Here is a 14,693-nt window from a genome sequence, read left to right on the forward strand (position 1 = left end):
ACAAGAGTGGTCTTTGTTTTTATTGTTGATCAAAAGAGATTGGGATATTTCTGGCCATGAGATTCTGATCCCAAACAATTTTGATACTGCTGCGAATGGCCCACACTATCTCACAGTTGTCCACTTTTGGGATACTAAATCTGTCACTAGTCTGCCACACATAATAAGAGTGCCACACTACTTTGAATGGAAATGCCATTGTGGAGAGAAAGCGTTATCCTAATATGAATTTACAGTAACTCCTACTAATTATGATAGATATAGTAATGCCAGGTAGGCTGTTAAGATAAGATCATACAAGTTACTTCTTTATATTAGTTCCTCACTACCTGACACAGACTAAGTTTAGCAGCTACTCAGGAGTCAACCAGCTCTATTAATGGTACCGCTGAACAACCAGGGGGTTTGCTGATTGATCAGCTTGTGAAAAGATTTTCTGCATTTGGTGCTAAAATCTAGGTCTGGTAAGAACTTGCCATGATTTTGAAGCAATACTTGAAGATTGTAGACCTGGATCAATCTGATGTCTTTGGTAATGGTTTTTTACAACTTACTGGTTTTCTACAATTTCAAGAGTCACATGACAGAAGACAAAAGGTGGTCATGGAGAGTTGTTTTCAAACTGGAGGCCTGTGACCAGCATGTGTCTCAGGGATTGGTGCTGGGTCCACTGTTATTTGTCATTTATGATAATGATTTGAATGAGGATTTAGGAGGCATGGTTAATAAGTTTACAGTTGGCACATAGTGATGGTGGACAATGAAGGTTATCAAGGATTGCAACAGGATCGTGGAGAGTGAAGAAAGTTATCTAGGATTGCAGTGGGATCTTGATCAATTGGGCCATAGGGCAGATGGAGTTTTAGATGAATGCAAGTTGATACATTTTAGTACATCAAACCAGGCCAAGATTTACTTGTTAATGGTAGGACGCTGGGAAGAGTTATTGAACAAGGAGATCAAGGGATACAGGTTCATAGCTTCTTGAAAGTAGACAGGTGGATAGAGTGGTGAAGGCAGCATTCAGGATGCTTGGTTTCATTGGTCAAAAAATTGAATACAGGAGTTGGGACGTCTTGTTGAAGTTGTACAAGACATTGGAAGGCCACACTTGCAAAACTCTGTTTAGTTTTGGTCACCCTATCATAGGAAGATGAATATTCAACTAGAAAGAGTGCAGAAAAGACACTACAGGGACTTATAGTTTGAGTTATAAGGAGACGCTGGATAGACTGGGACTTCTTTCCCTGGAGCATATGAGACTTAGAAGTGGTCTTACAGAGGTCTACAAAATAATAAGGGGGAATAGATAAGGTAGACAGTCAACATCTTTTTCCAAAGATAGGGAGTCTAATTACTGGAGGGCATAGGTTTTAGCTGAGAGGGGAGAGATACAAAAGGGTCCAGAGAGGCAATTTTTTCATTCAGAGGGTGGTGAGTGTCTGGAACAAGCTGCCAGAGGAAGTAATAGAGGTGGGTACAATTCTGTCTTTTAAAAGGTATTTAAACAGTTTCATAGATAAGAATGGTATAGAAGGAAATGGGCCAAACGGGAGTAATTGGGACTAGCTTAATGGTAAAAATTAGGCGGCGTGGACAAGTTGGGCCAAAGGGCCTGTTTCCATGCAGTAAACCTCTGACTCTATGTAGGTGAGCTCCATCTCTGCCGGGTATTACAACTATCTGGCAGTTTTTGCAATTATTTTTCTCATACCAACCCACAAATCATATTAATTCAATTCAATTTCACAACTTAATACACTGGGGTTTGAAATTGTCTCTTGTTTTCTGGTTCAATATTATAACCAGTAGGTTACTTTACTCAGGTATGTTATGAACTAAAATACTGACTGAAAATTTAAGCCTTCAATCCAGCATCTCCATTCAGTAAAAATTTTTAATTATGGATTTCAACTGGTGCCTAGAAAAAGTGTCTGCCCTTTACTATATTGGGGGCAAATCTCCCAGCCTGCTGCACTATTCTAGCAATGCCGTGGGCCTACAGACATAAGTGGAGGCCGTGTAAAAGACTTCCCGTTGGATGCCATGACCTCCATGCGTCTCTGGCCGCTGTATTTCCAGCATCGTCAGCTCTGCACCAGAATTCAGCGCAGAGCTGATTAAAATATTAAAATCAACATTTGAATATGATTAGCTGGCCTGGAAGTGAAGCCTCTGGGCCCACTAGCCTCTCTCTCTCTCCCCCTCCCCCCCCCCACTGGCCCTCGAGCAAGGTTTACAACAGCTCCCCACTAACATGGAGCTGGCAGCCCAACCCCACTGGAGTGAAGGGAGGCCATGGAAGCCTACAAGGAAGTCAGGGGAAAAGGGGGGTTGCCCTCTGGGCATTGACATCCTGGCATTGCCAACGTGAACCCCTGACACTGCCCAAGGGACAAAGAGGCAATGCCAGAGGACACCTTGGCACTGACGATCAGTCATCAGGCAGTGCCAATGGGTTGGCTGGGTCCCACTGCCACTCTGCGTTTGGGATCAGTGACAGGAGGAAACTGGACTGTTTATCCAGCAGAAGGAATTCTTCAGTTGCAAGCAATAAAATGAGGTTACTTCAGAAAGTAAATAAAGAATAAAGAAATTTCATTACTCATTTGAAGCTGCACCCTGGGCTACACAAGCTCCCCACAATTCTCAAACTGCTTATTTATACTGGGTCAGCTGACCATCACATTATTTTGTCATTCGTTAATTGTCTACTAGGATCAGCTGACCCTCACGGCATGTTACCATTGGTTATATTACAACAGATCCAACTTGTCACGTCCAGGAGCCCAGCAATCAGGGCTTTGGTTGTGTTGGGGGTCGCGGGTTGGGGGTTGCAGGTTGGGGGGCAGGGTCGGCCAGCAAACGAAGTGGTCAGCCATCAGGAAACCAGCAGTGTGGTTACTGCACATGCGCTGATCTCAGCGCTGACAGGTCGGTGCATGCACAATGGCCCCGCCCCCAGCTTTTCACCAACTCATGCTAAAGCACTCTGTGATACAGAGCGTGGAAGATTCATTTTAAAAACGCCATTGAAAGAAAAGCAGGATTTACTCCAGTATTTACACAAATGTGGCACTTAGAATTTTTAAGGAGAATTCCATCCATTTTGTTTGAATGCTAGTTTGACAATTTAACAGCTTACCAATAAACAAAGACACTGCTCCACAAGATGGAGATTTTACTGATTCTGCAACTTCATCTGTAGAAAGCTTCTCATATGTCACTTTTATCAAATCCTTTGGTGTGTCTTCCAATTCATTCATGGTAACTGGAGAAAGGAAGCCAGAAGTATTTACCAGTGATAAATATCTGTCAGACCACTGGGTGGTCTCTATAAATCTACTGCTTTCTTTTGCGACATTTTTGAACCAGACTATTTCAGCAAATCAAAATAATCCAAAAGGTTCTCTTTTTATGTTATTTTGGCATCTAACTTGTTGTGAAAGAAGGAAAAAACACACAAGAAATAATTAGAGGATACATTAAATATAAATGGAAAATACTTTCCTACGTAAATTATATCCTATATCTAAGTTAAAAGAGGGAATTCCAGAACTTAGGCCTTGACAACTAAAGGCACAGCCAGCAGAAGTGGGCAGATGATAATTAGGGGTGTGCAAGATGCCACAATTGGGGAAACATTGAAATCTTGAAGACTGTAGAGCTGCAGGAAGTTACAAAAATGAGAGAGGGCAAAGATATGGAATGTTTCAAAAGCAAGGATGAAAACTTTCAAACTGAGATGCTGCAGATTGGGAACAAATGCATTAGGTCAATAAGCATGAGGGAGATAGATGAATGGAATTTGGTAAGAGTTAGGATATGGATGGATGGCAGAGCTTTAGAGGCCACAACTTGGCAGGCCTGTGAGGAAAGCACTGGAATTTTCAAACCCAAGTAATTTTCAGAAGGTAGCAGTGACCTTAAAGTATTCAGATATAAAAGCCTTATCTTGCCTTCACCAACTGCATGAGTAAGCAATTCTTAGTTTTATGAGACAGAAGTTAGCTCTTCACATTCTCTACTTTTCAAAGAGGAAGGAAACTGTGCTACAATTATATAGAAGAGAGAAGACTTACCTTGTAATCCATAAGAAATAGGAACACGAGAGGCTGTTCTGCCCCTCAAGCCTGCTCTGCCATTCAATACAATCATGGCTGATCTGATATTCCTCACGCCCATTTGCCTGACTTTTCTGCTAACATTTGATTCCTGACCAATCTCAGCCTTAAATATACATAAGGACCAGAATTTTTCTGTTCTGCCCACCACAGGAATTGTAGCAGGCAGAGGGTGGACCATGCAAAGGTCCGTTGATCTTGGGTGGAACTTTTCGGTTTTGGGGCAAGCACAATCAGAAGATCCTGCCCATGGACTCTGCCCCCACAGTTCTCTAAGGCAAGGAATTCCAAAGACTCTCAACCCTCAGAACAAATTCTTCCTCATCTCAGTCTTAAATTGGTGTCCCTTTTTCTGACACTATGCCCTCTGATCCTAGACTCACCCATGAGGGCAAACATCCTCTCAGCATTTACCCTATCAAGCCCCTAAGAATCCTACAAGTTTCAAAGAGATCACCTCACATTCTTCGAAGTTCCGATGAGGAGAGTCCAACCTGTTTAATCTTTCCTCGTAAGACAATCGCTCCATACTGGGGTATCATCCTACTGAATCTTCACTGAACTGCCTCCAATGAAATAAGGTATTTCCTTTAATAAGGGGACCAAAACTGCTCACAATGCTCCAGATGTGGTCTCACCAGTACCTTGTACAATTGCAGCAAGACTTCCCTACTTTTATACTCCATCCCCTTGAAATAAGGGCCAACGTTATACTAGCCTTCCTGATTATCTGCTGCATCTTTTTTAAGCTTATTTATTAGCGTCAGAAGTAGGCTGCAATGAAGTTATTGTGAAAATCTGCCAATCACCACATTCTGCCGCTGCCTGTTCGGGTACACTGAGGGAGAATTTAGCATGGCCAATGCACCTAACTACCATGTCTTTCAGAGTACCCGGAAGAAACCCACGCAGATGGGGAGAGCATGCAGACTCCACACAGACAGGAGCCCAAGATGAGAATCAAACCTAGGTCCTGGCACTATGAGGCAGCATTGCTAACCACTGTGCCGCTAGCTTTCAGTATTTCATGCACAAGTACCCCAAAGTCCCTTTGAGTTGCAGTATTGAATAAAATTCTATTCTTATGTTCTCCCTCCCAAAATTAACTTCATATTTTCCCAAATTATGTTCATTTGCCAATTTTTTGTCCTCTTACTTAACCTATAATATCCCTTTGTAAACAGTTTATATCCCTCTCACAACTTGCCTTTCCATTTATGTTTGTGGCATCTGCAAATTTAGCTACAGTACATTTGTTTCCTTCCTCCACAACATTAATATTTACTATAAACTATGGTTCCAGCATTGATCCCTGTGAAACTCCACTGGTTACAGGTTGCCAACCTGTAAAATGATCTCTTATCCCCAGTCACTGTTTCTGCCCATTAGCCAATTCTCCATCCTTGCCAATATAGTACCTCCAACACCACGGGTTCTTTTCTTAAGACTTAACTTTTTGTGAGATACCAGTATAGGTCAGAAAACCTGTGTGCCAAGAAAAAGAATTAACAATTCAAATTCAATGCCTAATCTGATGTATAATTTTTCAGAAATTACATTTATAACCATTTCTTACACCTCACTCAGTAACAAGAGTGCACAAATGTGAATTAATCTAAGGAAGTGGGATATTTGTCTCTCCATTCTTAAAAAAATCTAGAGAGCTTTACTGTGTAACCAACACAGTAGCTATAATCTTACAGCATTTAATATAAGGAGTGAAAAACATGAGAAAATGCTCCCTGTATAACTCCCCCCACTCCACCCTGCCCCCTCCTTTCCTGTAGTCACTGTATCACTTGGTCCAACTTAGTTTCTAAGTTTCTTATAACGTTCATTCTTGGAATAAATCCTAATAGTCACAGAATCAGTATTGGTCAGTCAAAAGCAGAGGAAAAGGGTTTTTATAAAATGCTTGGAGGCTTCAAAGATTTCAATTCAATACTTATGCACATGAACAAAAGGATTAAATGATGCAGAAATACTATAAATTTCAAATACATCCAATGAAGTTACTTAAACTGAATTATTAATTTGCTTCATGTTGAACTTAGAGGTTTAAGCTAATTAGAGCCGAGAGTCTCTCAGAAATAACAATGGCTTTATAGGATGTTGGCATGCAAATTCATTATTTTACTTACCTTAACAAACCATTGTGAGTTTTGAAGCTTGCAAAAGAAAAAAGGTTTCTTACAACTATAGTATTAAAATAGTGAAAAGTCACAATTCAAAGGCAACATTCCACAGTGAACAATTTGGGAGCACACTCAAGTAATACCACATTTCCACTTATAATGCCAAAGGATATCCAGCAAGTCTCTTTTGCTGATGCCACATCACTAAACTGAGTATGATTAAGCACCAGATTTGGAATCACAGCATTAAAGTCATTTCAATTTCATTGGAAGCAATTATCTGCAAGATTCTAGTGTCTCTCAGTTGGTCACACTGCTAGACTGGCACAGTCTCCAGAACGAAAGTAATGGCCACGGTTCATGTACCTCTGTAAATTTTGAATGAGCAATTAAATGTTTCAACGGCGTACATTAAGCCCCAAAGTAACCAGGCATGAAGAGTATCTAACAAACAGCCACCAACATGCTTCCTTTGCTAACTCCTTCAAGGCGGCAGCTCACCACCTTCTCAAGGGCAATTACGGATGGGCAATAGACCATACAACATAGGAGCAGAATTAGGCCACTTGGCCCATCGAGTCTGCTCCACCATTCAATCGTGACTGATTTTTTTTCTCATCCCCATTCTCCTGCCTTTTCCCCATAACCCCTTATTAATCAAGAACCCATCTATCTCTGTCTTAAAGACACTCAATGATCCAGCCTAATAAATGCTGGCCTAACCAGCAACATCTACATCTCATGAATGGACTCTTTTTAAAAGACTAGAGGGAAACTTTACCAAGTATCAAGTCACAAAAGCCAGCAGCCTTTGGCTATTAATACTAAAACAGTGTTGAATTATGACTGGAGAAGCACGCCTAGGTCATTGACAAAACTTTACAGGTTTTTAGTTATAATCATTATTGTAATAGTGCAGATGCAACTTGAAGCCAGATGTAATACGGCAGTACTTCATTTTGAGAGAGTGTAAAATGTTCATTTCTTAGAAATAACATGTGCCAGATCCATTCCCCCCTCCCAACAACTAACCTCTAATATAGTTGATACTATTCTTTGTCTTACAAATACACACTCATTTTGGTCATGTTTTATTACAGTGAAACTACAAAAAAAAAGCATGGCTCCATATAATAAAGATACAAAGCCAAATGTGAACAAACGAAAAGGAAAAGTCAAAAGGCAGTCATCAAATGAATCAGTGGACCTGGCTAAAATTAAGGATTCCATCAGGAATTTTAATGTGCGCCCTCCCGCACCTGAAGTAATATTTGAGGAGAAACTGGAAATACCTGCATATGTATGCCAGGAGCTAGCCCCCGCTGATAGGGGGGATGACTGCGATCTCGTCGCCTGGATGGAGGAACAAAAGCTGATCACCCAAGATGATGTATTCCTGACGAACAGCAAAAATGACGTAATCCCGTATGGTACCAAGCCTGTGGATCAGGTAAGAAAGGAAAAATGTACTACACGTGATATTTAACAATTAGGACTAAAAATGTCATTGCATTTAACTGGACTTTCCCTCCACTTCCTATTAATGATCAATAATACCCTCCAAAGATGGTTCCAGGCCTCCCAACTAAAGCAGTTCCAAATCACTGCAATCTACCACTTCACCTGGTAAATTTAATCAGTTCTTGACAAGGCAGTTAAATGAAATACTTTCTGTATTTCATCAACTGGAGTGGCAACAGGTAAGCTATTTAGCCAATATGTGCTGCACACCCAAAACGTGGTACCAAGATAAAACAAAAACAAACGTGGCTTCTTGTGTGAGAATATGTGCTGAGCATTCTGTAGAAAGGAATGACTATGGAGAAAAAACATGCAATGTTTTGAACAATGGTTTTTAGTAATCAAAAAAGTAACACTGTTCATAGCAATACATACAATATTAAAACTTTCTTTTAACCATGTATCAACTCTCCAAACAGATTAAGCAGATACTCTAAACTATTCCACAGATATTTTAGTTTGCAGCTTACTGCACCACAGTTTTCATATCAACAAGGCTCCTACAATCTTCACTGCCAAATCTGTACTTGTATAAACACAAACGCTTCTATCTTTCCTCTTCTCATGTCTCATTCAGCTTAGCATGGTCTATCTGCTACCCAGCATCATAGAATTGTCCTCTACACTTGTACATACAAATTAGGAGCAGGAATAGGCCACTGGGCCCATTAAGCCTGCTCCATCATTTGATAAAATCACGGCTAATCTGACGATGGACAACCCTACTTTCCTGTCTCCCCATTATACCCTTTGATCTGGGCTGGATTTCCCTGAAATTTTGCCTCCAGTTCTTATGAGAAAACACAGCAAAGGCAAGTTACTCTTTCCCATGACACATGGTTGAAAGTAAAGCTAGCCACAGAAAGCAGCACAAATCCATTCACCACTCCATCAGTCTATTCTCAATTATCAGGTAAGACTCCATCAACAACACCTTCAAAACCCCTGACATTTATTACCTAGACGGGCAAGGGCAGTGGATGCATGGGAACACCACCACCACCTGCAAGTTCCCTTCCAAGCCACATACCACCTTGACTGTCATTGGGTCAAAATCCTGGAACTCCCCACCCCGGCCCCACCCTTTCCTACAAAACCATAGATGCACCTACACCAGATGGACTGCTGTAGTTCAAGAAACCAGCTCACCATTTTCTCAAGGGCAACAACGGGTGGGAAAAGAATGCTGAATTTTCCAATGACGCTCAAAACTAATGAAAAAATAAAAACACACTCCTTGAAGATTAAAAACAGATGATGAAACAGGAGCAGGATATTTGACCCTCTGAGCCTACTCAATAAGCTCAGGACTGAACAAAGTACTGAAGTGTTCAAAAGAGCTAGCAAGACAAGCATCCACACCATATAGAGATAGTCAGGCTGGTCACATAAACAGAATGCCTGACACGCAGTTATCAAAGTGAAACTCTTGTGGAGAGGTTGAGTCTGGGGTGTACTTTCATGGCAGTCAATGGAGGATACATTCAAGGCTTTGCTTGCGAGTTTTGATTTTACATCCTGTCAGAAGCTTGCCCAGGGTCACTGTGCTTAACACAACCAAAAAACACTATAGCCCCCTTCTAAAGCAAATGCATTTCTGAGGTAGAGAGAAAATGCAAGGAGAGGAAATCCCAGTCAGCAATTCATCCAAAACTCAATCACGCGCAGCAACCAATCCTACTTGCAGCAAAGCCTTTCAGGCACAGATCAACCTTAACTGTCACTTATGTATGAAGAAGTACCATACCATGTGTATTCAGGTGATGAACATGGTCATCCTCACCTTCTAGAATGAACAAGGTTAATGTTCTCCTCAACTCCACCTCCCTATACTATCTTCATATCCCTTAATTTCTTCGATATCCAAACATTTTATCAATCTCCCTTTTGAACATATTCTGGAGTGGAGAATTCCAAAAATTGAGACTTTGAGTGAAGAAATTTCTCCTCACCTCAATCCAGATCAACCCCTTATTTTCAGCCTGTGATTCCTTATTCTAGACTTTCAAGCCAGAGGCAACATCCTCACAAAATCTATGCTGACATAAGAACATAAGAAATAGGAGCAGGAATAGGCCATCTAGCCCTTCGAGCCTGCCCCACCATTCAATAAGATCATGGCTGATCTGTCGTGGCTCAGTTCCACATTCCCGCCCTCTCCCCATAACCCTTAATCCCCTCACTTATCAAAAACCCATCAACCCGCGTCTTAAAAATATTTAGCGAGGGAGCCTCCACCACCTCAACGGGCAGAGAATTCCAGAGATTCACCACCCTTTGAGTGAAGAAGTTCCTCAACTCCGTTCTAAACCGCCCCCCCTTTATCTTGAGGCTGTGCCCCCTAGTCCTACTGTCCTTTCTGAGCGGGAAGAGTCTCTCCACCTCTATCCTATCCATCCCATTCATCATCTTATACGTCTCAATGAGATCTCCCCTCATTCTTCTAAACGCTAACAAGTACAAGCCTAGTTTATTCAGCCTCTCCTCATAGCTCAACCCCCTCAACTCTGGTATCAGCCTAGTAAACTGACAAGTTCCCAAAGAAATATATGTTTTACTAAGATCATCTCCAATTCTTCTAAACTTGAGAGAATATAGAGCCAAGTTTGATAATTTCTTTCTTGTTCTGCTACTCTATCACAGTCCTATAAATTAGTACAGCTTGAAGGACGCGAGTAAAAAGTTTACTGCCTGGAAACCAGGTCAGAGGGAATAAAGACTCTCAGGCCACAAAGATACACAAGAAGAACATAGTCCCAATGAATTCAGTTGTTTTGGGGTCATGTGATAGCATATACAATTCAGAAAAAATGGATCAAGATGAGGAATTGAAAATTATAGTAATAACACATTTCCTCAGGAAAGATAGTGGAATGTTCTTTAACATAAGGATCCTTAAGTATTGAGAAGAGGGAACGAGGGAAAAGCTCAAAGAATAAACACACAAAGAAAGGTAAACTGCCCTTTTCTCGTACCTGCCCTTAATTATCTATGATATAGTACACAAAGGTTTTAAAACCAGCTTCACGAAATACAAACGCAAATATAGATAGTCATTCAGTTCAGATACAACTTGTGCGTTCTTTTCCACATGTATATTTGACTAGAAATTCTTGTGAATTTAAACAAATGTTTAAGTATATTAAGTCCTGATTGTTTACTGAAATTATTTGTTAGTCTGCCTGAAGCCTTTGTTGAATGGTAATCAAGCTAGGCAACTTATGATTAAAAACAAAAGCAAAGAACCATCACATAGGAATGTGCGATTTAGTGCAGTAGATACACAAATGGATATTTTATTTACTTGAAACAATAACCAACTTTAATAACTATTGTAAAATCTACATTGTCATTACTACTGTTCATTTGTACTTTTACCATCTAATAAATGTGTTTGGCCATTAAACTGTAAGAAATGTCAAGTGATGTAAGAAATGCTACCTTCCAAAGTTAAGAAAAATCAGGTGAAAGCATGTGATAAAACCGGTAAACCATAACAACATGAATTAGCTTCTCTGTTCAATTCCATGGAGTCTACAAATTTTCTTCTATGCTTGCAAACAAAGCTTCAACTATCGAAGTAAATGACATGATATTGAAGTCTAGAAATAAAAACCACCCAAGTGTTAAACATCACTGTTAGGTCGTTATCCAGAGGGGAGTGCTAAATGTTAGAAGCATTTCTTTTCGTAAAGAAACACCATTGTCTTGAGTACTGAAGTTTATAGAATTAATTCCACGCATTTAAGGAGTTTCTAAAGAATATATTCAACAACTTGATTTATATAGTACCTTCACAAAAAAATCCCCAGGTGTTCTACAGGAGCATATTCAGAGAAAAATTGACACTGAGCCAAAGGAGGTCATATTAGAAAATTGCAAAGGTTGGTAAATAGTTTCAAAGAATCAGAGATGCAAAAACAGCTGAGATCTTTATTTTAATTTGGCAGGTCATCTCTGTAAAACAAATATTAATCTTCTTAATTGCTACCATTATCTTCATAAAGTAATCAGCACATACATACTGCATGCTGAAGAAAAATTATCCAGATCAAATAAGTAATATTGCTGAAAAAAATTCAGTTTTTCTATCATGCTGTACCTTGGATGTCTCTTAACAATTTCCTGCCACAGTTGCAAAGAAGTTAGTTGCTGTGGTATAGAAATTGTCTCAGAACGAACACCTGACAATTCAGCGCTCCTGGCAAAATACAGCACTGAAACCTATATAAAAGAGAGAAATATTAACTGTTGCAAAAGCATATACAGCTCATGATGCCACAATGATTTGCCTATTTTCTAGTGAAAAGAATTCTGTGAAATGAACTCAATCCATATTTCATATTGTCAAAGTTTCAGTTCAAAAAGTTTTAATGCAAGGCTTCAATTATAGTATACCTACGAGGCTACTGATTCTATTATACAATACTACTAATCTACTGGTATGTGTAAATTGTAATACACTCCTCACATGCTGTTACGCTGGGGCCACACAGCATTGTATTTTTTGCTGAACCAGGAAAATTCTCTGTTTGAATGCTTAATTCATATATAAGCGTCAAATATTTGAATGAGTTAGTAGTTCATACCCAAAATGCTAGTTTGCTTTATATAAATAATATTTGCTGGGAGTAATTCAACTAACAATTGTGATAACATTGAAAGTAAAGTCCAAGTGGTTTCTAAATAATTAAAATGACTTCCCTAACTTTCTACCTCCACTATCCCTACATTACTCTTATCACTGGTGACAATGAATGCAGCTGTCTAAAGCACAAAGCTCTGGAATGTTCCCTCTGAACACTATTCCCTCTATCCCTCCTTGAAAAAGCTTTTTTTTGTATTTATTCAGGAATGCGGGCTACAGTGGCTTGGCCAGCATTTATTGTCCATCACCAAGTGCCGAGGAGAAGCTGGTGCTGGGCTGTCTTCTTGAACAGCTGCAATCCATCTGGTGTAGGTACACTCACTATTGCTATTAGGGAACAGGTTCCAAGATTTTGACACAGCAACATCAAAGGAAGAGCGATATACTTCCAAATCAGAATGATGAATTTGCTTGGAGGATACTTTTTAGGTGGTGCTGTTCCCATGTATCTGCTGCTCTGGCCCTTCTAGATGGTAGTGGTTGTGGGCTTGGAAGGTGCTGTAGAAACCTACCTTTTGATTAAGCATTTGGTTGTTTGTCCAAATGTCTTGTGCTCAATATCCAATCTTGTTTGGCAACATTCCTGTGAAATGCCTTGGGAAGTTTTACTATGATAAAAGGTGCTGTATAAATGCAAGGTTTAATACTGGTTAAGGAAAAATTAGTATCTACATATTTCTTACAGGGTATCCAGTACCATGAAGCTGACAGTTTGATTTCTTCTTTATTTTTGACGGGTTAATAATGGGGTGAGAGCGTTCTACATTGTTAATGTCTCAGCACCAAGTTGGGAAACTGCCTAACTACATTATTCAAAGTGCAATCCAGCCCTTATTTAAGATGCATTTGTTGCCATTCAAAAGTCAGGATCATTACTTCCATCAACAGTTTGTATGTCCACATTGAAAACCGACTAAATCTGATTTCCCAATCTAGGAAAACATTAATTATTAATTGGTCAACAATAGTCAACAATCTGTAGTAATATAGTATCTTAACAAAATAAACCCTTCCCCATCACTGGTGACTACATCGAAAAACAAAATTCGACAGCAAGTTAAAACCTGTTATTTCACGATAGGATTAAAAGCTGTCAGCGCCTGAACATTTCTGCTAATCTGTTTCAGTAACGCAACTGACACTCCAGCTCAACCCTAACGATATTCTTACACGTTAGCATTAAGACCAAGGAAGAACATCTCTTAACTTCCTCAGTCAAACACCCAGAACGGACAGTCAGCTCACTCTAGCCTCCTCCCTCAAAAGATGCACTGAGATCACCGAGAAGACTTTACAGAAAACATTTGAATTTATAAAATAATGAGCGGAGGAAGGGGGGGGGGGTGAGGCAGATCGAGGCTGAGCTGTCTTCCCCAGGACTCAGGCCCTGGAGAGTTAGAGCCATTGGACCCAGCACTCCTACAGCTGCCGCCAGTCAGGCACTGCAGCCAGGGTGCTGCCCCGTGTCTTTGACAGGGTCCGAACCAGGGAGAGGGGGAGGCTGAGGGAAGGAAGTTGGGGAAGGGGAGGCTGGGGGGAGGGAGCTGGGGGAAAGGGAGGCTGGGGGGGGGAGCTGTACCTCGGCCACCATCTCAGCGCCGTGCCGGACGGTAAAGCGGCTGCACCGGTGTCACCGACACTCGAGTCCGGGTGGTTGCATCTCCCTGTGCTGGGAGTGTAACCGCGGGCAGGCTGCAGGAGGGACAAGTCACCGCTCATTGACCCAACAAACAGTCCAATTCTGTTACCTCTTTGTGTTAATCCGTCCATAGAGATCAACAACAGAAAGTTAACAATATTCTTCTTTAAAAAAAACTCACAGAAAATGTTAGAAATACTCAGCAGGTCTGGTAGTGTTGGGGAGAAAGAGTTAACATTTTAGGTCGATGATCTTGAGTATTTCCAGCATTTTCTGTGTATATTTCAGATTTCCAGTATTCTGCTTTAAAGACAGTTGACGTGGGCACAGCGTTCAATTAGGGGAAGAAGGGGTATGTGAGGAGATGGGATAAGTATAAGGGTCGAGAAGTTTTACGTCAGTTGCAAGGACCAGAGAGGTCAGACCTGGAGATTTCAGTTTTCATCTTAAGTACGTGAATATCTTGAACTCCTTCTAGTACAGTGTTTGAGTGTAGAATGTTCTTGTTTGATTATGAACAGCGACTAGGAAGCTATTCTCTCTCACAAGGGATCATCATGCCGGATTTTTTATGTTACACTGTAATGTCTAAACACCACCACAGTGCTCTAATGTGGCTAGAGGAA

General features: G+C 40.6%; 2 protein-coding genes across 3 annotated transcripts in view; both read right to left on the minus strand.

Annotated features, from left to right (window-relative positions):
- LOC145340960 (molybdopterin synthase catalytic subunit) overlaps positions 1-3,266 on the minus strand; it is a 43,337-nt gene extending 40,071 nt beyond the window's left edge. The window contains exon 1 of the mRNA XM_080185576.1: positions 3,146-3,266. Within this exon, the coding sequence (XP_080041702.1) occupies positions 3,146-3,266 (121 nt within the window). The remainder of the gene's footprint in view (positions 1-3,145) is intronic.
- Positions 3,267-7,571: 4,305 nt separating this feature from the next.
- On the minus strand, positions 7,572-14,058 carry mocs2 (molybdenum cofactor synthesis 2). 2 transcript variants are annotated; one of them, XM_080185598.1, is made up of 3 exons: positions 14,008-14,058; positions 11,883-12,004; positions 7,572-7,698 (listed from the first exon to the last, which is right to left on the minus strand). In XM_080185598.1, the coding sequence occupies exons 1-3, from the start codon at positions 14,017-14,019 to the stop codon at positions 7,572-7,574; spliced, it is 261 nt and encodes an 86-aa protein (XP_080041724.1). In that variant the 5' UTR covers positions 14,020-14,058. The 2 variants fall into 2 exon arrangements, with proteins under 2 accessions (XP_080041724.1, XP_080041716.1); XM_080185590.1 differs by lacking the exon at positions 14,008-14,058 and adding an exon at positions 12,941-13,565.
- Between the last annotated feature and the right edge of the window lie 635 nt (positions 14,059-14,693).

Source organism: Carcharhinus amblyrhynchos, chromosome 1 (genome assembly GCF_965287045.1).
Source record: "Carcharhinus amblyrhynchos chromosome 1, sCarAmb.v2.hapA, whole genome shotgun sequence".
NCBI lineage: Eukaryota > Metazoa > Chordata > Chondrichthyes > Carcharhiniformes > Carcharhinidae > Carcharhinus > Carcharhinus amblyrhynchos.